At 44.4% G+C, this 23,525-nt stretch overlaps 1 protein-coding gene across 1 annotated transcript in view; it reads right to left on the bottom strand.

Moving 5' to 3' along the window:
- Positions 1-1,883: 1,883 nt before the first annotated feature.
- LAMC2 (laminin subunit gamma 2) overlaps positions 1,884-23,525 on the bottom strand; it is a 68,441-nt gene continuing 46,799 nt past the window's right edge. The window contains exons 12-23 of the mRNA XM_068986451.1: positions 21,617-21,762; positions 14,649-14,805; positions 14,142-14,347; positions 12,911-12,990; positions 11,023-11,172; positions 10,348-10,492; positions 9,503-9,652; positions 8,734-8,848; positions 7,074-7,273; positions 5,273-5,431; positions 5,080-5,179; positions 1,884-2,137 (exon numbers count right to left, since the gene is read on the bottom strand). Of these exons, the coding sequence (XP_068842552.1) occupies positions 1,884-2,137; positions 5,080-5,179; positions 5,273-5,431; positions 7,074-7,273; positions 8,734-8,848; positions 9,503-9,652; positions 10,348-10,492; positions 11,023-11,172; positions 12,911-12,990; positions 14,142-14,347; positions 14,649-14,805; positions 21,617-21,762 (1,862 nt within the window). The remainder of the gene's footprint in view (positions 2,138-5,079; positions 5,180-5,272; positions 5,432-7,073; positions 7,274-8,733; positions 8,849-9,502; positions 9,653-10,347; positions 10,493-11,022; positions 11,173-12,910; positions 12,991-14,141; positions 14,348-14,648; positions 14,806-21,616; positions 21,763-23,525) is intronic.

Raw genomic sequence — 23,525 nt, 5'->3', positions numbered from 1 at the left:
TGATTAGATCTGTCAGAATTTGGGGAGTTGGTGTAGGCAGAAGCAGAATTCTGTCTTCAGTTACTTGGGTAGATGGCCAATTCAGGATCTCCATTTATTAAATTTTAGTTTATTAAAAAGCATGACAATATACCACAAATGATTGATTTTTGCCTTTATTTTTTTTATAGTTGATGAAAAAAAAAGCCAAAACATTAATTATCACCCTCACCCTGCTCAGGTTGTTCCAGAAATAAATCCTTCTTTATGCTTAGGAGACAGAACCAGTTAAATCTCATAAAGTGCTTGCCTGGTTGGAAAGGGCAAACAAGATGCTCAGAAAAAAGAATTAAAGATGCTAATTCTGGGGGCTCACATCTCTTTCTCAAGCATTTTTTGTTTCCACTCCTTTGGTACCTACACCTTAAGCTTAGAGTTGAACAAATTAGAAACTGACCACAGGCATCTACGAATTGTTCTTTATTAAAAAAAAAAAAAAAAAAAAAACAGGTCCATGAAAAGCCAAGGAAATACAGAGGTGAGGCAGTACCAAAGTCTACTGAGCAGAGGCTAAAAGGGCTTCTGATTTTTCCAGAAATTCCCACTGGTGTTATGATTCAACAATCTGTTGCAATCAGTTATAGAAAGGAGCAGAGCAACAGCTGAAACGCAAGAAAGGGTGCACGATCCAGAGTCATTTCAGCTATTTACCAAAATTCAAGTGCCCCATGGGAATGTCTTGCAACATATGTTCCATTGAAAAATGAGGTTGCAAACCAAGGGGTTATTGCAATGACTTGTGAGGAACAGGATTTGTAAGTTTAATTTTTTTTTAAGGTTTGTCCTCCTTACTATTCAGTCAACTCTTTGAGGACAGAGACTATGTCACCACTGTACCCCAGCCCCTGGCACACAATTGGTACTCAATAAATATACGTTGTAAGGATGGATGGATGGATGGATGGAAGAATGGAAGGATGGATGCTACCCAGTTCAAGTATGAATAGGAACATTGTCTGTTATCAAAAGAGAGAGTGAGAACAAAACCCACAGGGGCATATAATTTTTAGTGTTTGAAAATGGCATTGAATTAGGACTAATACCTCTTCTTAGATAATTGCACCTCTTTCAGAGCCCAAGCCACATTTTTCTATCACTTTGAAACTCGAAAGTAAATACTTTCCCAATGTTTGCTTCACTGGTAAGAAATGCTTTAATAAAAACATTGTCTTTAAGTTGCCTGGCATCATCAGGGGAAAGGCGGTCATTTCCAGGCCCAGAAGAACTCAAAGGTAGCAGGATACCAATGCTCCAAACACGCCAGGCTTACAGTTCATCACTTCCTCCAGTTTGAAAGTGGAGTACACGTCATGGATTGGGCAGTAAGTGGGAGGAACTCTGATCAACAAGAACACATTGAACACTATGAGGCAACAGTATTTTACTGACCACAGCATGACTTCAATTCACTCTCTGTTCTGACATTAGGAAGAATTTTATGCGTGGGCAAAGTCAAAAAAAATTTCCTTTGGTCACATTTACTCAAAGAATAAGCTGCCTACGACATGGCAACACTTGTTCGTACTCCAGGAGTTGGTTTATGACTATCTGCCTGTGCAGTTTGTCCTTCCATCCGGTCTACCCTTTGGGTGTCCAGGCCCTTGATGAGTCTCATACTCAATGCTATTTGCCTCGTTGCCCCACATCAGGAAGCAAAGAGCATCACACTAGTACAATAAGACACTGATCTTGGCCAAGGTCTCAGGGTGGGGCCAGGTTCAGTTGAGCTGAGAATGCCCATCAACACCTTCAAATGTCCCCATCCCACCCCACCCGCATGAGATGGCTTCTGAGCCTGAGGTCTTCATCCTAAGAACCCCAGTTGGGAAATCTCGAAGGCAGCTTCAGTGTTGCTCAAGAGCCTGGGTATTGTAGCATCCCGGGGGCAGGTTGTCCCGAATGTTCTCCAGGTTCTTCACATCAGCCAGAATGCCATCTATGCTTGTCTCCAGTGAGCGGAGGTGGCCCCTCTGCCAACGCACTCTCTCCTCCAGCTCTGACATCAGCGGCCGCAGCTGGCTGTTGATCTGGGTCTTGGCTCGAAAAAGCTTCTGCTCCAGTAAGATCAGCCCCTCTTCATCTACACTGCCAGGCTGGTCTATTTTTAGAGGACAAGAAAGGAGTTAACAGAGGAAAAAGTTGTGATTAGATCCCCTTGAATGCATGCAGGCCCTTTCGTAACTTTAATTTCTGTTTCCACCTGCTCAGAGTCAATAGTATGCCATTCTTTTAAAAAGGCTTATTTTAAATTAGAAATAATCTAGAAAAAATGTTGAGAGCACAAGCCTTGTTACTAGGTTTTGAAAAGCCCAGTTTAAGCATCTGGGCTCTTTAGTTAAGCAAGATGAAGCTTGGCCTTTGGTTTTCATGATAGAATCAACAGCTTCTGCTCTGAAAAGATGAAGGCTGAAGGTCATAGGGACTGAATACCGTCCAAGGTGTCTGCCCAACACAGCTCATCCTAGGATCAGAATCAACTCCAAATTCTGCTCTCTGAATCACCCTTAGGAAATTTCTTGCTGTTTTCTATTAGAAGACCTTTAGAAACTGGCTGGGTTTCAGGGCTTAGGGAGGCCAAGGTAGGCTTTGCTATTTAAGGGATGCATTCCAGCTGTATGAAATGATGGAAGACTTCATTCTGGCCTGGAACAGTGGGAATCTGGCTAGACATTAGTTTATTTCCAATATGAAATGTGGTCACATTGGTTCAGGTATGCTTTACTCATAAATGATCTGACACGTCAGCATGAAGGGCACCTGACAAGGCCCGTTTGGTCTGAATAGGTTTGAGTGGACAATTCAAGGTCAGATCCATTTGACTGCAGAAGTTTTATCCCAGCTAAAGAGATTAAACTGTAATTCTTCCAGGACTCAAGAGACCAGACAGAGTAGAAACAGCACAATAACCCAAATGGTGACCCAGTAGATCAGTCCTTCCCCTGGGGACAGGGGAGGATTCTAGAATTTAGGGTTCTAAGACATGCAGGAGAAGTGAAGCAGGCTTGCAGACAAAATGTCCATGGGGAGGCAGCATGAGCTTCTTGCAAACAGCAGGAGCATCAGACACGGAGACCTCGGGTGGAATCCTGTCTCCCCCATTTACTACGTGATCTGTGGGGCAGTATTAAACTCCTTGAGCTTCTGTTCACTATTCTATGAAATTAAATAATAAAATCCGCCTCATTCGTTGTTGCTTAGTTGCTAAGTCATGTACGACTCTTGTGCAACCCCATGGACTATGTAACTCCTCCGTCCATGGGGTTTCCCAGGCAAGAATACTGGAGTGGGTTGCCCTTTCCTTCTCCAGGCGATCTTCCCTCATCTCCTGCTTGGCAGGCAGATTCTTTACCACTGAGCCACCAGGTAAGCCCTAAAACCCACCTCACAGAACCTTTACAAATTTTACACAACCATTCACCACAAAAAAACCTGGCATAGTGCCTGGCACACAGAAAATGCTTGACAGTTCTCACCCAGCCTCCCTCCCCACGCTCTCATTTCCTCTAAAGGCCCTGTTAGTTTCATTGCCTTTTTCAGAACACTAAGCAAAGCTGCTAAACTCTCAGCTGGGGATTTTTTTTTACCTTAAGAGGGCATTTTACTCTTTGGGACTCACTGGATCAGAAAGCAGACCCATCAGGAAAACAACGCAGACAATACTTGTCTCTCGGGGTGATGATGACACCCCACAGAAAAGCCAAGTTTGAAAGGGGCTCTCCTGAGTATGGCTGGAATCCCTGGCCCTAGTTCCATATCTGCTGTGGTCCAAGCTTGATGTAACAGGCCACAGAAGGTTTGGTATCAGGTCTACCCAAATCCAGGATTTTAATTTATCTGAACTTTCTTCTGGGAGGGATGCTGTGAGGTAACTGGAGCTGCCGTCATGGGGTGCCATCAAATCTATTTTAGCCTAAAATGTCTACAGTGTCTCATGGACCTCTCTCTTTGACATTTCATCTGGATCTTCTACCCAGCAGCTCAAGTTTCCACAACCAGTCACAGCACGGTGTAACTGTGGTTTGTGTGTGTGTGCGTGCATGTGTATGCTCAGTAGCATTCAACTTTTTGCGACCCTATGCACTGTGTATCCCACCAGGCTCCTCTGTCCATGGGATTGTCCAGCCAAGAATACTGGAGTGGGTTGCCATGCCCTCCTCCAGAGGATCCTCCTGACCCAGGGATTGAACCCAAATCTTATGTCTCCTGCATCGGCAGGTGGGCGCCACCTGGGAAGTCCCAACTGTGGTTTGGGGAGGGACAAACAGCAGAATCAGCAAGTAATTCTTTTTCCTTAGTATTTATGTATTTATTTGACTGTGCCAGGTCTTAGTTGCTGCACACAGGATCTAGTTCCCTGAGCAGGGATCGAACCTGGGCCCCGAGCATTGGGAGTACAGAGCCTTAGTCCCTGGATCACCAGGGAAGTCCCTCACCAAGTGATTCTTGATCTTACAGGCTGGGAGAGACTTCCCCCTCACCACTCGTACTGTCTTAGAGCTCTCTCACCTCTCAATTGCTACAACTGTCTCCAAAATGATCTTATCCTGGCCTCTTGTCTAAGCCTCCTTCAAACTCTCCTCCACCCAGCTGCCCCAGTGATCTTCCCAAAATATACAGCACTGACGCCATCCCTCTGCTTGACATGGTCCACCAGATTCTTGGGATCAAGGTCAGAATCCTTCAAGCCATCCAGTATTTTCTTACACTGTGAAGTTCGAATCCTACCTCCACAATTTACTGTGTGATCTGCAGAACATTATTAACCTCTCAGCCTCAATATACCTTCCCAGTTCTTTGACCTACAGACTTTCATCTCCAAGGGCAATAGGCAGATGCCCAGTGACCCACCCTAGAGATGGTAAAAATAGACCACAGCAAATGAAAAGCAACCTGCCTAAGGTATCTGAGCCTGGAAACAAAGCAAATTTCCTGACACCCTTAAGGGAAGTTGAGATTCCCACGCATCGGGACTAAGTCTAGTTAATCCTCTGGGGAGAAGGCCTGGAACACAGGTTGGAAGGCTGGGGACACTCCACATACCTATTAGATGTAGGATGCCATCCAACGTGTCGAGTGTGTCTTGGATTGTAACTCCAGCATTCTTGGCTCTGCTGTCAGCTCTCTGGGCTTCTGTAATCACCTGAGGGAAAAATAAGCACAAGCCCATCTGGAAAGGGTGTTCCCACAGTGGCCAGGTTACAGGACTCTGCCGTGGAAAACCATGGGAACTCACCGTCTGCACTGCGTCCATATCCACGTCGAACTCCCGCTCCTTCCTTACCAGCTCTCCTTCCACTTTCCTCATCTCACTCTTGAGAGTGGCCAGTCCCTTCTCCATGGCCAAGGCTCCATCTGCCGTCACGTTGGCCTCCAAGTTCAGACTCCCAATCTCCTGGGAGAAGAAAGGGAGCCAGGGACGGAAGGAGAGAGGGGTGAGGCATAGAAACATCCCAAAGACGACCGCAGAAAAAATACAGCTGCGGCCAGGCTCTGATGGAGTAAGTGAGATGAACAACGAGAGAGTCAGACTTGGGGACACGCCCTTCCCCAAGCTCTGCCTCAAACAAATGAATTTGGGAGTATGTCTCCAGAGACTAGAATGGTCAGCTGCGAGACACTGCTTCCCTCCCGAGTCAAGCTCAACAAACGGTGGGTGAAACAGGAACCAGTTGGGAAAACCCAGAGGGTGAGAAACTCAACTCCTTCTTTGTCGTGTTTCTTTACTGCCATCATCTTTTGAATGGCTTTGTTCCCCAAGACACTTGAGTTTGGGGTGCAGAGAATGAATGGGCTACAGCTTTGAGTTTTGTTTTTACTAGGATGAGTGAATCTTAATATCTTTATCAACAAGCTACTATTAGGCATCAAGTCACAGGTGTCTCTGTGCTAGAAGCCATATAAAGAGAGGCATAGAAAATTGGTCTCTACCCTAAAGGGACCTAAGATTGGAGATTATTTTTGGAAGTGGTCCAAGAGTGAGGCCACACAATCTAGATACCAAAAGTCCCCTCTGGGCTTTCTAGAGTTGCTTATGATTTCTAAAAGTCACACTTAAATCAGAACTAGGAAGCTCTCTTCCAGTTGAGAAGCAATCTTTCTACTGTAGCACTTAACATTTGGGCTGTAAATCCAACTAGTCTGTCTTTCCCATTACACTGAGTGCTCCTTAAAGAGAAGGACTGAGTTTTTCCCATCTCCATATCCCCAGCACCAAGCACAGTGCTAGCACAGAGTAAGTGGAGCTTACCCTGAAAAATGAGTAAGTGGAGCTTAGACCCAGAGCTCCAGAATTTCACAATCTTGAATTAAAACACTGGGATAGTTGCTGCAAGTTGAATTGTGTCCCCCCAAAAAAAGATGTGTTGAAATTCTAAACCCTAATACCTCAGAGTATGACCTAATTCAGAAATAGGGTTGTTGCAGATGTAATTTATTAAGATAAGGTCATGCTGGAGGAGAGTGGGCCCCGAATCCAACCAGCGTCCTTATAAGAAGAGCTGGAGAGATCCAGGAAGAAGGGCCCCAGGTGACGACAGAGGCAGGGACTGGAGAGAAGCCACTGCAAACACAAAGGGTTGACAGCCACCACTGGAAGCTAGGAAGAGGCACGGGAGGTTTCTAGCCAGAGTCTTGCAGGGAGCATCACTCTGCTGACACCTTGATTTCAGACTTCTAGTCTCCAGAACTCTGAGAGAATAAATTCCTGTTGTTTTAAGCCACCCAATCTGTGCTGCTTTTTGATATCAGGTCCAGGAAACTAACAGAATAGTCTAAATAAAAAGCAATCTTGCATGGCTCTTCTCATGGTGTTGTCTGAAAAGGAGGCTGAAAATGGCGAGGGTGGGACTCCAGCCCTCAGTCAATGACAGGCTTGTGAACCAACCAACCAAAAGGCCAGCCAAGTGGATCTGGGAACACCATGGACCATAACAGGATGCTGAGTCTTACAGGTCAGAATGAGCCCAACGCTCTCACTCATTCAACATGACCGGTATGTTTGAAGCTGCTCCCGCTGACCTGCGATTTCTCTTTACCTGTTCGATCTTGCCGGCGATATTCAGGGCCTCCCCGGCTGCAGTCTTTGCCCTCTGGGTGTCGGTAGCAGCACCCCCCAGGGCTGTTTCTGCTCGCCTGGTCTTGTCACTGGCATCTGCAACCCTCTGGCTGATGTAAGAGAGTCTCTTCATGGCCTCTTCAGCCTCTGCTTTTCTGTCTTCAACCTGCAGATCAAACTCTGAAAAGAAGATAAGAAAACATTGCCATGAAGATGAAAATTAACTTACAACTGAAGATGAAAGGGACTGAGGCCTTTAAGAAAAATCCAGGGTCGGAACCAACTGAAGCGACTTAGCATGCACGCACTGCAAGGCACAAACCCAAATAGCACCCAAGGGATGAGAGAGTGGAAAGTTGTGGTCGTGACTCTTTCTTGTCCGAGAGAAAGTATTGAACTGACAATCAGCAATCAGCCTGCCCTGGGTCCCCATCTTTGCAAAAGTGAACCTCCAAAAGAATCATAAGCAAGTAGACTCTTTGAAGCCCAAAGTTTCAAGCCAGAGCCTTAAACCCTAAGCTACCAATGGCAGTAGTTAGCAATTGAATAGAATGGGTAGAGAGGTACTTCCTGCGCAGAGGAAAATCGCAAGACTTGAAAATGTCTTTATTGTTGTTCTTTCCTGAAGAAGCCTGAAACTTTAACCAAATCTCGGCAGGGCTTCCCAGGTGGCGCTAGTGGTAAAGAGCCCACCTGCCTGTACAGGAGACAGAAAGGAGTTGGCTTCAATCCCTGGGTCGGAAAGATCCCCTGGAGGAGGGAACGGCAACCCACTCTAGCATTCTTGCCTGGAGAACCCAATGGACAGAGGAGACTGACCAGCTACAGTCCACAGGATCACAAAGAGTTGGAAACAACTGAAGCGACTTAACATGCACGCACTGCAAGGCGCAAACCCAGATTTCCTGGAATCTGGATGCTATGACAAAGCTTGTTCTATATCATTTATCACAAGGCAAACTCACTGACTCTATATTGGAACCAATCAGGCCAAAGAAAGAAAGAGAGAGAAAAAGGAAGAAAGAAAGAAAGAAAGGGAGAGAAAAGAAAACTGTCTATATGGTAGTGAGATATCAAATCTCTGCAGGACCTTCGAGGCAGTTTAGTTCAAGAGAAAGGGAGAGATGGGAAAATCAGGGTCTGGAAAGGTTATGTGACTTGCTTACAGTCACACAGCCAGCTCAGCCTAATCACATGATTGAGCATAGATCAGAACTCAAGCCTTTTGACATTTAGTATAATCTGGGCTTCCCTGGTGGCTCAGATGGTAAAGAATCTGCCTGCAATGTGGGAGACCTGGGTTGGACCCCTGGGTTGGGAAAATGCTCTGGAGAAGGAAATAGCTACCCTCTCCAGTATTCTTGCCTGGACAATCCCATGGACAGAGGAACCTAGCGGGCTACAGTCCCTGGGGTCACAAAGAGTCAGACGTAACTATATGATTAACATTTTCAGTTTTCACAATTGTTTCTACTATATTAAATATTTTAAAATGTTCTTCTTTACAAAGATATTTATTGAGTGTCTATTAATACCTCAACATGCCTGCCACTTACAGAGATTTATGAAGATTCAAAATAAACGAAAGTCACGTTTATACCTTTAAAATACTCAAGTGATCTGAACCCTGAAATACTCACCTCTAAGGTTCTTTAAGATGTTCTCAACTTCATAAAAAGTGGCATTGCCCATACTTAGTGCTTCTTGGGCTCTGCTTTTAGCAAGGTTGGCACGGGAAAGCAGCTGATCTGATTTCTGTAAATGGGCAGGCAGAACAAGATTAGAGTAAATGTAACGCATACCCGGGCAGAGCCCTCCTGCCAGCATAGCTGCTCTGACACACTGCTCTTCGCGACAGAGAACTGTGATTCCTGGAGTCTAGCGGTGCTGTAGCAAACCCCTCCACAAGCTGAGACCATACAGACTTTATAACCTGATGACCCAGTAGGATTCCACATTGAGGACGGACTCGAGCTCTACTCAGGGACAAGAACAGTTTTGCAAATCCTAATTTTAAACTCTAGATACTTCCTGAAGTATGGACATACACTTCATAGACATATATCATATATACCTAGGAAGGACAGACATATGTCTTCATAGACGGAGCTAGATAAAAATTGGGCCCAGGAGACTTCAGTCCTATTCCTACATTTGAGGGCTGAAGGAAATGGCAACCCACTCCAGCATTCTTGCCTAGAGAATCCCACGGATGGAAGAGCCTAGTAGGCTACAGTCCATGGGGTTGCAAAGAGTTGGAAATGACTGGGTGACTTCACTTTCAGTGAGTGGAACTGAGGTAATCACATTAAGCAGCAATACCATGACCTTTCAAGAGTTTCTGATGGTTCTTCTTACTGGTAGCCATTCAATACGGGTCTGCTGAAGGAACGGAGTAACAAAGGATACCTGTCTCTCATTCTTCCCATCCTGTAAGAGCTTCTGGGTTTCTTCTTCCCAGTTTCCCAGACTGCTTTGCACACGCTTGAACTCATCCATTCGCTTAGTCACCAGGCTTGAGAGAGAGTCAGCTTTTTGTCTGATCTTCTTTGCTTCTACCTGTGAGTCCCCCCAAATGAAAAAGCCTTACTTTCTGCTCACCAGTTGCCACACCAGTCTTCCCAGGACCTGCCATCATTATCTGAAAACAACAATCCAGGCCCAAAGTCCAACAGAAATGAGGCAATATTCCTCATGCAGTCAGGCAGCACGCCCCCCCAACTAGCAAACGAATTTTATGTCTGCTCTGCGTTTTTTTATTATTGTTTCCTATGCGTGAAAATCATTGTGAATGCTTTTTGCTGTGGGTAGAAAGCTGAATCTTAATCCAATAAGTTTGGAATAGTTAAAGGAATGGATGACAGAAACAAGGCAAACCTTTGAGGAAAAACAAAGCCTTCCAAGTGGCTATAGTGGATATACTATAGGTTGGACCCAAAGGTAGATATCAGAAGTTCTATAGTAGTTTCTCACAGGTTTCAACAGTCCCCCAAACTAGGGAAGAGACAGAAAACTTATATTCACTAACAGAAATAGGTTCAGAATATGAACCAAGGTGTTATCAGGGACCGAGACTGGAGTTTAAGAACAAAGATAAGAGGAGGATAGTGAGAAGGATAAATGCGCTTCCTAATTTAAAGCAAGAAAGGTAAATATGGAGGAAAAAACTGGATGATTGAACAGTTCAATGAAATCCCCGAGAAGAAAGCATTATGGCCCTTCTGTACATCACTGCACAGGTTAGATGCACTTACCTGGAAGGACTGATCACTGACTCCCTGAAGCTGAGTTGCTGAACTGAGAAGGCGGAGACTATGCTGATATGACGTATCTGCTTCAGTGTCAATTTGAGTGGCCTCCCTCGATAGCTGCTGGGCCAGAGACTTGGTTTTCTCCAATCTGCAGGGAGTGAAGAGAGTGGACTTTGAGAATTCGCTCTTTTTATTAAAAGCAAAAATTCATTCTGTTAAAAATATGTCGTCAGGATTATCCGAAGAACCAGACAAGAATAAATGTCTGATATGTGTCTCTTTCCACAATTTAAACACAGGCATTAAAGTTTATACAGGTTGGGTCAGAAAAATTCAACCCAAGTTTCCCAATTCTTAATCACATGAATATATTATGTTTTTATGCTCCATGCCGCCAGATGGGTGTGTTCACCTCCTTTAAACACCTCAGATGGTACCATATCTACACATATACAATCTCTAAATCAAAACTGAAACTTTACTTAGAGTAATTGACATTTTTCTTCCAGTCTTAAAGGCATCTGCTTTCCTCCAAAGTAACACTCTCATTTCTCGTCTTTCTTACTACTGATACTTTTAAAGGAACACAGCACTCCTCAGACGTGGTTTGCATTGTACCCTGGGAGGGAGCGGATTATATGGGCCTGTGCGAGGACCTGCACAGGACTTGAAACGTACTTTCCCACAAGCTCTTGCACCACGGAGCCACGGAGGCTGCCGCTGCTGCCTCCTTCAGTAGCAGCCTTGCGCGCCAAGGTCAGGGCTTGCTTGGAGTAGTCTTCAGTTTCCCTGACCAGTTGCTCCATGTTATTGGCTGACTCGACATGGCTGAAAGGATCAAAAAGAATGAGTTTTTATAGCAAAGGGCTTCCTTAATTATTAAAAAAATTTTTTTTTCCCATACAACATTTTTATTTTGTATTAGGGTGTAGCCAATTAACAACATTGTGATAGTTTCAGGTGAACAGCGAAGGGGCTCAGCCATACATGTATATACATGTATCCATCCTCCCCTAAACTTCCCTCCCACCCAGGCTGCCACATGACATTGAACAGAGTTCCACGTGCTATACAATAGGTCCTTGCTGGCTACCCATTTAAAATATAGCAGTGTGTACATGTCCATCCCCAAGTCTCTAACTACCCCTTCCTCCCAAATAGAGCTACCATATGACCTACAATCCTACTCCTGGGCATATATCTGGAGGAAAACATGATGAGAAAGGATACATGCATCCCAATGTTCACTGCAGCCCCATTTACAATAGCCAAGCCATGGAAACAACCTATATGCCCCTCAACAGGAATAAAGAAGATGCAATACGTACATACAATGGAATATTATTCAGCCATTAAAAAGAATGAAATAATGCCATTTGCATAAACATGGATGGACCTAGAAATTGTCAAACTGAGTGAAGTAAGTCAGACTGAGAAGGTGAAATATCATATGACATCCTTTATATGTGGAATCTAAAAAGAAATGATATGGAAGGATGCAAAGGGCTTCCTTTAGGCCTTTTATTTAAATAAGGGGAGAGGAGTAAGAGAACTGCTTTGACTCAAAAAAAAAAAAAAAACAAATAGAATTGACCCAGTGAGATGGAGCTCCTCTATTAGAGGTGCTATCGAGAAGAGAAGGTGTTCTGAGACGTAGCCTCACGTTCTAAACTTTTTTGATGATCTACTTCATTTCTAGCATAATCAGGGGAAGCGACAGAGATGGGCACGAGAAATCTCAGGGTGATAAACACTGCATTTATGAACTTTTCTGCAGGAGAAATCCCTAGGCTTTATTTTATCCAAGATCCAACTCTCTCTCCACTTTTTGCTGCATCTTTAAACTTAGCCCAACATTAAGGGGGACAAAGCCCATCAATAACATTTCTCCAGTTGGTTTTGTCCTCTTGGTTCTAGAATGAAAACAAATCCAGGAAGCACCCCACACTATGAGAGCATGAGCCAGCCCCTTTCTGCTGACTGAATTCCATTCGGGATTAGCAGAGCCTGCCACCGTGCTGAGCCCTCTGCTAGGAGCAAACCTCTTCAACATCAATCCTGATTGTAGGATTTGCAATCAGGCAAGGACTAAGGAGCTGCCTGTGATTACCAGGGCCCTGCAGAGCCGGTTTTCAGAAGGGAGTTCTCCCCCTCTGCACTCTTGGCCCTCACAGGCTAGCAAACAACTCATTGCTACTTGTTCCCAGGCTTGGGGTGGGAGCCTGGGAGTCCCTCAAAGCTGCAAAGTACTCTTTTCCAAGGGCTGATTCATATCCCAGGGCCCAAGGAATTACATCTGACATACACCGAAGCCATATCATGAGTCATAGAGAAATCTGGAAAAGAAACACCCCACCTCCAGCTCCTGCCAAATGACCTTGCCCAGTGGCCACCTACATACACTGAAAACCAAGCGGTTAAAAAATGGCTTCAGGGCAGGGGAATGGCTGCAAAGGAGCCTGGAGGTAATCAGTATGGAGCTTTGGTCCTGAATACTCAGCAGAGTTGTTCAAGTCTGGCCTCCCAGAGGTGATCTGAAGCAGAGGTGCCCTCCAGTACTACTCACCTGTCTGCCAGTCTTGTGGCCTCCTGAGCTAGACTTTTAAAGCCATTTGGCCCCGTGTAGTGCTCTGAGGGAGGAATGTTCTGTGGGAAAAGGACAAATGATTAAGGCTTTGCTGGGAGCCGTGGAGCCCAAGCAGGTTCTGCAGCTGTCCTGTCTGAACCCCTGACTCATCAAGAGTCCCTGGTTTACCGTGGTCATTACATCAAAAAAAAAAAAAAAAAAAAAAAATGTAGAGACTGAATCAAATAGAAATCCAAGTTCAAAAAAAGTCTGTATATACAAATGGATTTTAAAATATATGCATGTTTATATCTTCATATATATTTAAAGTCCAGAACATAGGCCAAGTTTTAATGGTAGTTATTTCATAGCAATGAGATCATAAGGGACATTTATTTTCTGAATTTTCTACAAAAGGAAAATCAATACACACTATTTTTAAATCCTTCATTTCCCCAGTATTATATCTGATTATCTTCCAACTTTCTTTATTCACCTCCCATCTTACATTATTGTCACCATTTCCTCCTTTATTTGGAAAGGCAAGAGTGTTCATTCAAATCTCCTCCTCCTATCACACCACAAGCTACATCATTAGGAAAACCATACTGTAATAAGTTTTCCCCTATTTTCATCACCATGTTTTTATTGGTCTCCTTCCTTCCCTCTTCATTTTGTTCATTCATTCCTTCCTACAGCAAACATTTGTCAGAGCCATACTTGCTGTTATGGGCTGAGAAAGTACAGATGAAAAAAATTGAATCCTACCCTCCAAGAGCTAACAAGCTAGAAGATAGGAAGAAAGAAGGGAGCAGACAGGTAGCAAGGAATGAACTGGTGAAAGAGAAAGGCTGTCCCTAAGTCATGTCTGACTCTTTTGTGACCCCATGGACTGCAACCTGCTTGACTCCTTTGTCCATAGGATTTCCCAGGCAAGAATTAGGGAGTGGGTTGCCATTTTCTCCTCCAGGGGATCTTCCTGACCCAGGGATCGAACCCACATCTCCTGCTTGGCAGGTGGATTCTTTACTACTGAGCCACCTGGGAAGCTATAAAGCATAAAATAGGAACTGGCAGGAAGCCAAAGAAAGTTGTGACTGCCACAAGGAAAAGAAGTCCTACTGACTACCAGAGAGACCAGAAAATCCGAGAGAAAAAGTGAGCCCATGAGATGCGCCGTGGGTCCCCCAGCGCAGCAGGGACTCTGACCCCCTAACTCAGTGCCACCTACAGTGTTCTGCAGGGCAGCCTCGCTCTCCTCCAGGCTCAGGCGCATCTGCGTGATAAGCCTGCGAGTATCCTGAACTCGGTCCTGATGCTGGCTGCCCAGGGTCCGAAGTCTCTCCACGGTCATCTTGAGGTCATCCAGGCGGGTCCGGTAGCTGTTCTCTTGGCTCCTAGCCTTGGCCAACTGGAGATTGAGGGATCTAATAGCACCTGAATACCAATAAGGAAAGGGAGGATGAGCACGTTGAGGGGTCAAATCATCAAAAATAGAGGGCTGAAAAAGTGACTGACTGGTTTTCGGCAAAACGGTAAAAGCCCAGTATGTGAATGCATACTCCATCTTTTATCTCCATCATTTCAAATCTCAGGAGAACATCACAGACAGTTCTGCCACCTCCGCAAGGGCAAGGCAAAGACATCTGCTGAACTGTTAGCACCAAAGATTCTATGACCCAGGGGACTGCTTTCTAAGCCCCTGAATTCTCTCCTGTGTGAAACGGGCCTCCATCACCTTCTGAAATCTGGGCTTCTCTCAGAAGGTCCCGAAGGGCCTGTTCAGCCTGCTGCATCCTGCCCTCCAGCTCTGCGTCAGGTACTGCTCCTCCGCCAGCCTGAGCCTTCGAAAGCAGTGTCTCGAGGCTCTCAAGTTGCTGCATAAACTGATCCATCTGAAATGACGAAGGAAAGAGGATTGGAACAGAGGATGGAGTTCACGGTGGAATATAACATGCCAGGAATCCAGGGGCTAAGGCTTCCCAGGTAGCACTAGTGGTAAAGAACCCACCCGCCAATGCAGGAGACAAAAGAGACACCGGTTCGATCCGAGTCGGGAAGATCCCTTGGAGAAGGGCATGGAAATACTGGTTGCCACTCCAGTGTTCTTGCCTGAGAATCCCATGGACAGAGGAGCCTGGTGGGCTACAGTCCATAGGGTTACAAAGAGTCAGACATGACTGAAGCAGCTTAGTACACAAGCATGCATCCAGGGGCTAATGGCTACCAGTCCAGAAACGCTTGGCATGTCGTGGTAAAATTCAGACTCTAGAGCCTAGACTTTCTGGGTCTGGATCCTGGTTCCACTACTCACTAGTTGTGTGACCTTAGGGAAGTCACTTTCTTTATCCATAGGATGAGGATAATTATATCGCACAGACTTATTATTTGGACTAAATGAGTCAGTATTTGTAGAACAGTGCTGGGAATAGAGGAAGTGCTATAGAGGCTGGTTAAATAGATAAATTTTTAAAAACAGGTTGAGTTTGTTCTACATTTGGGTTCTGTTTGGACCCTTCCCTCCCCTGCCCTTCACTCCAGTAAAAATAATAATTCATAATTAACAACAACAACATTAATTTCATTCTTCTCTGGAATTTGAATAAGAAATTTCTGGAGGCCATTTCTGTTTGGAGCCCTGACACCTTTAGATTCCTCTTTTGTGGAATAAAAGATAACAACATATCTTTTATGTTGTTGTTGTTCTGTCGCTAAACCATGTCCAACCTCTGCGACCCCATAGACTGCATCACGCCAGGCTTCCCTGTCCTTCACTATATCCCGAAATTTGCCCAAACTCGCGTCCATTGAGTCGCTGATGCCACCCAACCATCTCATCCTCTGTCACCCTGTTCTCCTCCTGCCCTCTATTTTTCCCAGGATCAAGGTCTTTTCCAATGAGTCAGCTCTACACATCACATGGCCAAAGTACTGGAGTTTTAGCTTCAGCATCAGTCCTTCCAATGGATATCCAGGGTTGATTTCCTTTAGGATTGACTGATTTGAACTCCTCGCTGTCCAAGGGACTCAAGAGTCTTCTCAAGCACCACAATTTGAAATCACCAATTCTTTGGCTCTCAGTCTTCTTAATGGTCCAACTCTCACATCTGTACGTGACCACTGGAAAAACCATAGCTTCGACTACATGGACTTTTGTTGGCAAAGGGATGTCTCTGCTTTTTAAATATGCTGTCTAGGTTTGTCATAGCTTTCTTTCCAAGGAGCAAGCATCTTTTAATTTCATGGCTGCAGTCTCTATCCACAGTGATTTTGGAGCCCAGGAAAATAAAATCTGTCACTGTTTCCACTTTTTCTCCTTCTATTTGCCATGAAGTGAAATTTTGTGGTTAGTAATGCTTCCTAAGGCCCACTTGACTTTACATTCTAGGATGTCTGGCTCTAGGTGAGTGACACACCATCATGGTTATTTGGGTCATTAAGACCTTTTTTTTGTATAGTTCTTCTGTGTGTTCTTGCCACCTCTTCTTAATCTCTTCTGCTTCTGTTAAGTCCTTACGGTCTCTGTCTTTTATCATGCCCATCCTTGCATGAAATACTCCTTTGATGTCTACAATTTTCTTGAAGAGATCTCTAGACTTCCCCATTTTATTGTCTTCCTCTGTTTCTTTGCATTGTTCACTTAAGAAGGCTTTCTTCTCACTCCTTGCTGTTCTCTGGAACTCTGCATTCAGTTGGGTATATCTTTCCGTTTCTCCCTTGCCTTTTGATTCTCTTCTTTCCTCAGCTATTTGTAAAGCCTCCTCAAATAACCACTTGGCCATCTTGCATTTCTTTTTATTGGGGATGGTTTTGGTCACTGCCTCCTGTACAAGGTTATGAACCTCCATCCATAGTTCTTTAGACACTCTATCAGATCTAATTCCTTGAATCTATTTGTCACCTCTACTTCAGTATTCTTGCCTTGAGAACCCCATGACAGTATGAAAAGGCAAATTGATAGGATACTGAAAGAGGAACTCCCCAGGTCAGTAGGTTCCCAATACGCTACTGGAGATCAGTGGAGAAATAACTCCAGAAAGAATGAAGGGATGGAGCCAAAGCAAAACCAATACCCAGCTGTGGATGTGACTGGTGACAGAAGCAAGGTCCGATGCTGTAAAGAGCAATATTGCATAGGAACCTGGAATGTCGGGTCCATGAATCAAGGCAAATTGGAAGTGGTCAAACAAGAGATGGCAAGAGTGAACGTCGACATTCTAGGAATCAGCGAACTAAAATGGACTGGAATGGGTGAATTTAACTCAGATGACCATTATATACACTACTGCGGACAGGAATCCCTCAGAAGAAATGGAGTAGCCATCATGGTCAACAAAAGAGTCTGAAATGCAGTACTTGGGTGCAATCTCAAAAATGACAGAATGATCTCTGTTCGTTTCCAAGGCAAACCATTAAATATCACAGTAATCCAAGTCTATGCCCCAACCAGTAACGCTGAAGAAGCTGAAGTTGAACAGTTCTATGAAGACCTACAAGACCTTTTAGAACTCACACTCAAAAAAGATGTCCTTTTCATTATAGGGGACTGGAATGCAAAAGTAGGAAGTCAAGAAACACCTGGAGTAACAGGCAAATTTGGCCTTGGAATATGGAATGAAGCAGGGCAAAGACCAGAGTTTTGCCAAGAAAATGCACTGGTCATAGCAAACACCATCTTCCAACAACACAAGAGAAGACTCTACACATGGACATCACCAGATGGTCAACACCGAAATCAGACTGATTATATTCTTTGCAGCCAAAGATGGAGAATCTCTATACAGTCAACAAAAACAAGACCAGGAGCTGACTGTGGCTCAGATCATGAACTCCTTATTGCCAAATTCAGACTTAAATTGAAGAAAGTAGGGAAAACCACTAGACCATTCAGATATGACCTAAATCAAATCCCTTATGATTATACAGTGGAAGTGAGAAATAGATTTAAGGGCCTAGATCTGACAGATAGAGTGCCTGATGAACTATGGAATGAGGTTCATGACATTGTACAGGAGACAGGGATCAAGACCATCCCCATGGAAAAGAAATGCAAAAAAGCAAAATGGCTGTCTGGGGAGGCCTTACCAATAGCTGTGAAAAGAAGAGAAACAAAAAGCAAAGGAGGAAAGGAAAGATACAGCATCTGAATGCAGAGTTCCAAAGAATAGCAAGGAGAGATAAGAAAGCCTTCCTCAGCGATCAGTGCAAAGAAATAGAAGAAAACAACAGAATGGGGAAGACTAGAGATCTCTTAAAGAAAATCAGAAACACCAAGGGAATATTTCACACAAAGATGGGCTTGATAAAGGACAGAAATGGTCTGGACCTAACAGAAGCAGAAGATATTAAGAAGAGGTGGCAAGAATACACAAGAACTGTACAAAAAAGAGCTTCATGACCCAGATAATCACGATGGTGTGATCGCTCATCCAGAGCCAGACATCCTGGAATGTGAAGTCAAGTGGGCCTTAGGAAGCATCACTATGAACAAAGCTAGTGGAGGTGATGGAATTCCAGTTGAGCTATTTCAAATCCTGAAAGATGATGCTGTAATATGCCAGCAAATTTGGAAAACTCAGCAGTGGCCACAGGACTGGGAAAGGTCAGTTTTCATTCCAATCCCAAAGAAAGGCAATGCCAAAGAATGCTCAAACTGCCACACAATTGCACTCATCTCACATGCTAGTAAAGTAATGCTCAAAATTCTCCAAGCCAGTCTTCAGCAATACATGAACTGTGAACTCCCAGATGTTCAAGCTGGTTTTAGAAAAGGCAGAGGAACCAGAGATCAAATTGCCAATATCCACTGGATCATGGAAAAAGCAAGAGAGTTCCAGAAAAACATCTATTTCTGCTTTATTGACTATGCCAAAGCCTTTGACTGTGTGGATCACAATAAACTGGAAAATTCTTCAAGAGATCAGAATACCAGACCACTTGACCTGCCTCTTGAGAAATCTGTACGCAGGTCAGGATGCAACAGTTAGAACTGGACATGGAACAACAGACTGGTTCCAAATAGGAAAAGGAGTACGTCAAGGCTGTATATTGTCACCCTGCTTATTTAACTCCTATGCAAAGTACATCATGAGAAACGCTGGACTGGAAGAAGCGCAAGCCGGAATCAAGATTGCCGGGAGAAATATCAATAACCTCAGATATGCAGATGACACCACCCTTATGGCAGAAAGTGAAGAGGAACTAAAAAGCCTCTTGATGAAAGTGAAAGAGGAGAGTGAAAAAGTTGGCTTAAAGCTCAACATTCAGAAAACGAAGATCATGGCATCTGGTCCCATCACTTCATGGGAAATAGATGGGGAAACAGTGGAAATAGTGGCTGACTTTATTTTGGGGGCTCCAAAATCACTGCAGATGGTGACTGCAGCCATGAAATTAAAAGATGCTTACTCCTTGGAAGAAAGGCTATGACTAACCTAGAAAGCATATTGAAAAACAGAGACATTATTTTGCCAGCAAAGGTCCATCTAGTCAAGGCTGTGGTTTTTCCTGTGGTCATGTATGGATGTGAGAGTTGGACTGTGAAGAAGGCTGAGGGCCGAAGAATTGATGCTTTTGAACTGTGGTGTTGGAGAAGACTCTTGAGAGTCCCTTGGACTGCAAGGAGATCCAACCAGTCCATTCTGAAGGAGATCAGCCCTGGGATTTCTTTGGAAGGAATGATGCTAAAGCTGAAACTCCAGTACTTTGGCCACCTCACGGGAAGAGTTGACTCATTGGAAAAGACCCTGATGCTGGGAGGGATTGAGGGCAGGAGGAGAAGGGGACAATCGAGGATAAGATGGCTGGATGGCATCACGGACTCGATGGACATGAGTCTGAGTGAACTCCGGGAGTTGGTGGTGGACAAGGAGGCCTGGTGTGCTGCGATTCATGGGGTCGCAAAGAGTCGGACACGACTGAGTGACTGAACTGAACTGAACTGAACTAATTTGTTACCTCCACTGTATAACCATCAGGGATTTGATTTAGGTCATACCTGAATGGCTTAATGGTTTTCCCTACTATCTTCAACTTAAGTCTGCCTTTGGTAATAGGGAGCTCATGATCTGAGCCACAGTCAGTTCCCCAGTCTTGTTTTTGCTGATTGTATAGAGCTTCTCCATCTTTAGCTGCTAAGAATACAATCAGTTTGATTTTAGTATTGACAATATGGTGATATCCATGTGTAGAGTCGTCTCTTGTGTTGTTGGAAGTGAAGTGAAGTGAATTGATGTTGCTCAGTCATGCCCGATTCTTTGCGACCCCGTGGACTGTAGCCCACCAGGCTCCTCCATCCATGTGATTCTCCAGGCCAGAATACTGGAGTGTGTTGCCATTTAATTCACCAGGGGATCTTCTCGACCCAGGGATCGAACCCAGGTCTCCCACATTGCAGGCAGACGCTTTAACCTCTGAGCCACCAGGGAAGCTGGTGGAAGAGAGTTGTTGTTGGAAGACATTGTTTGTTATGACCAGTGTATTCTCTTGGCAAAACTCTGTTTAGCATCTGCCTTGCTTCATTTTGTACTCCAAGGCCAAACTTGCCTGTTACTCCAGGTATCTCTTGACTTCCTACTTTTGCATTCCAGTCCCCTATGATGAAAAGGACATCTTTTTTTGGAGGGTGTTAGTTCTAGAAGGTCCTGTAAGTCTTCATAGAACCAGTCAACTTCAGCATTGTGGTCAGGGCATAGACTTGGATTACTGTGATGTTGAATGGTTTGCCTTGGAAACAAACTGAGATCATTCTGCCATTTTTGAGACTGCACTCAAGTACTACATCTCAGACTCTTGTTGACTATGAGGGCTACTCCATTTCCTCTAAGGGATTCTTGCACAGACCATTGTAGTTACAATGGTCATCTGAATTAAATTCACCCATTCCCGTCCTTTTTAGTTCACTGATTCCTAAAATATCCGTGTTCACTCTTGTCATCTCCTGCTTGACCACATCCAATTCACCTTGATTCATGGACCTAACATTCCAGGTTCCTATGCAGTATTGTTCTTTACAGTATTGGGCTTTACTTTCACCACCAGACACATCCACAACTGAGCATTAGAACCACTTTGGCCCAGCCATTTTTTTCTTTCTGGAGCTATTTCTCCAACATCTTCCAATGTGGGGGAGCTCATCTTCCAGTGTCGTATCTTTTTGCCTTTTCATACGGTTCATGGAGTTCTCAAGGCAAGAATACTGGAGAGATTCACCATTCCCTCCTTCAGTGGACCATGTTTGTCAGAATTCTTCACTGTGACCCGTCTTGGGTGTCCCTGCACAGCATGGCTCATAAATTCATTGAGTTATGCAAGCCCCTTTGCCATGACAAGGCAGTGACCCATGACATCTCTTTTATGTGTTTAGGTTTCCTTTGTTTGTTTCATAAGGACATTTCTTGGGAAAAATCCATCGAGAAAGTGGCATATTATAATAGAGCACTGAATTCAGATTCAGTGGACATGGGTGGCATTTTCGGTTCCACCTATGTGACTTTTGAAGAATAACACATTTTTCAAAAATGGTACATATAAGAACATAACTCTGAAGTATTATTACTACTATGTGGAAAATTTTTTTCAAGAGAGAAATAGTAATCCCCACTTCTGTCCCTAGGAGACTAGGAGGAGCCTGGGTTTGTGACAGAACCACCCAGAAGATACTTCAGGATTTTACTTGTGAAGGTGAGGGCTGGCTAGCATGCACACCTGAGTCTTCACTTGATTATAGCAAGCTGGACAGTTGATTAATGCTGCATGGTCACAGTTGAGGCCATCAAATCCTGGCTTGCAAACACAGCTGCCATCACTTCTACACTCCACGGGCCCCGAGCCCATTGGGTTGCAGTTGCAAGCTAGAGACAAAAGACAAACAGGAAGCTTTCATGTCAAACTAATTCTGGAACCTGGAGGTATAGCAAAGATAAAAGGAAGATCCAGTTACCCAGAGCAAAGACCCCTTCTTTGCCCTTGTTGATTCATGTTGTGTTGGATTAGTTTCTTGGCTATGTCTCCAAGCACATTCCCAACACAGAGAGGTCTTGGGAATCATCTGGCAGGTTTGTTTGGTGTGTGTGTGTGTGGATGAAGAGACACTTCAACAGCCCATCCTTTCTAGTGACACTGATTTATCTCCCCCCATTAAATTGTAAGTCTCTTGGATATTCCACAGACATTCTGGGTTTGCTCACAGGAAGAGTAACATTTCTTCTGGGCCTACAATATGCCAGATGTAGACACCTCTCTGCATATTATGGATGAGAAATATGGGCTCAGAGAGGTTGAGTAATCTGTCCTAGGACATACAGCAAGAAGATGGCAAGAATGAGAACTTGGAAAGAGCCAGTGCTGTTTTCCTTCTGCTCTGCTGCCTTTGACATAGAGAATTCAGTAAAGCAGTACCTTTATTCAATCAAACTGATTCAGTAGCACTATGCATCACATTCTGTTCTAGGAGCTGAGGATATAACAGTGGGTGAAACGCTGCTCAAAGGGAGTGATTCTCTGGGTACTCCAACTTCAGTGATCACAAAACACTTGCAATAATGTCTGAGCATATGTTATTATTTGCTTCCATATTTATATGTCTTCCTTATTAGCATATGAGCTCTTTGCCAAGCTGGGCTGACTTATTCATTATTACAACCTCGGTATCTAGCTCCACACTGCACACATGGTAAGAGCTTGATAAAAGATAGTTCAGCGAAAAAATTGTATTGTCTAAAGGCAGTGAAATCTCTATTAATAGCACTTTATAGATATGGGCTTCCCTGGTGGCTCAGACAGTAAAGAATCTGCTTGCAATGCAGGAAACCTGGGTTCAATTCCTGGGTTGGGAAGATCCCCAGAGAAGGAGATGGCAACCCATCCAGTATTCTTGCCTGGAGAATCCCATGGACAGAGGAGCCTAGTGGGCTACAGTATATGGATTCACAAAGAATTGAACATGACTAAGCAACTAACAATTTCACTTTTCTTTTCAGATGGAATTATAGAGTTTACAGTGTGCTTTCTCATATGCTATTTTATCTTTGCAACCACTTTGAGTAAAATATTAATGGTCCATATGAGGAAACTAAGACTCAGAGAAATTAATTGGCAAGATCACAATAATACAAGAGGCATGCTAAAAAACTGGACTTAAACTCATACTGCTGATGTCATGTGAATGCTTCCTATCATAAGACATCACAGCTGACCCACAAGCTGGGGTCAGGGCAGGTGGAATTTGTGCCCCTGGATAGAAGCCCTAAGTTGCACAGAGGTCCTCAAGCATTCCCAGGGTTGGGCACTCTGGTGTGAATGAGGGGCTCTGGGCACCCTGCAGACCTCCTGGGGAGCCTCCAATCTGGGTCCCCAGAGCCACTCTGGACCTTCAAATAAGCAAGCCTGAGTTCTGGGTACCAGGCTGGTCTGGGACCTTGGTGACTGAGGGGTGAGTCTAAGTGGCAGGCCAGATCCCTTGAACTGAATTTGCCTTTAGAACAGAACACGTGCAAAGGCTTGAAAGAAGGGCTGAGCAAGAGGCCCGGTGTGCACATTCACGCTTTGATCTGATCTGAAGCAGCCCCCAGGAATGCTCCACGAGAGCTACTGCTTTGAAGCCCGACCTCCTCAG

The sequence above is a fragment of the Capricornis sumatraensis genome, chromosome 14 (assembly GCF_032405125.1).
Source record: "Capricornis sumatraensis isolate serow.1 chromosome 14, serow.2, whole genome shotgun sequence".
Taxonomy (NCBI): domain Eukaryota; kingdom Metazoa; phylum Chordata; class Mammalia; order Artiodactyla; family Bovidae; genus Capricornis; species Capricornis sumatraensis.
This window is presented reverse-complemented; position numbering and strand designations above follow the sequence as displayed.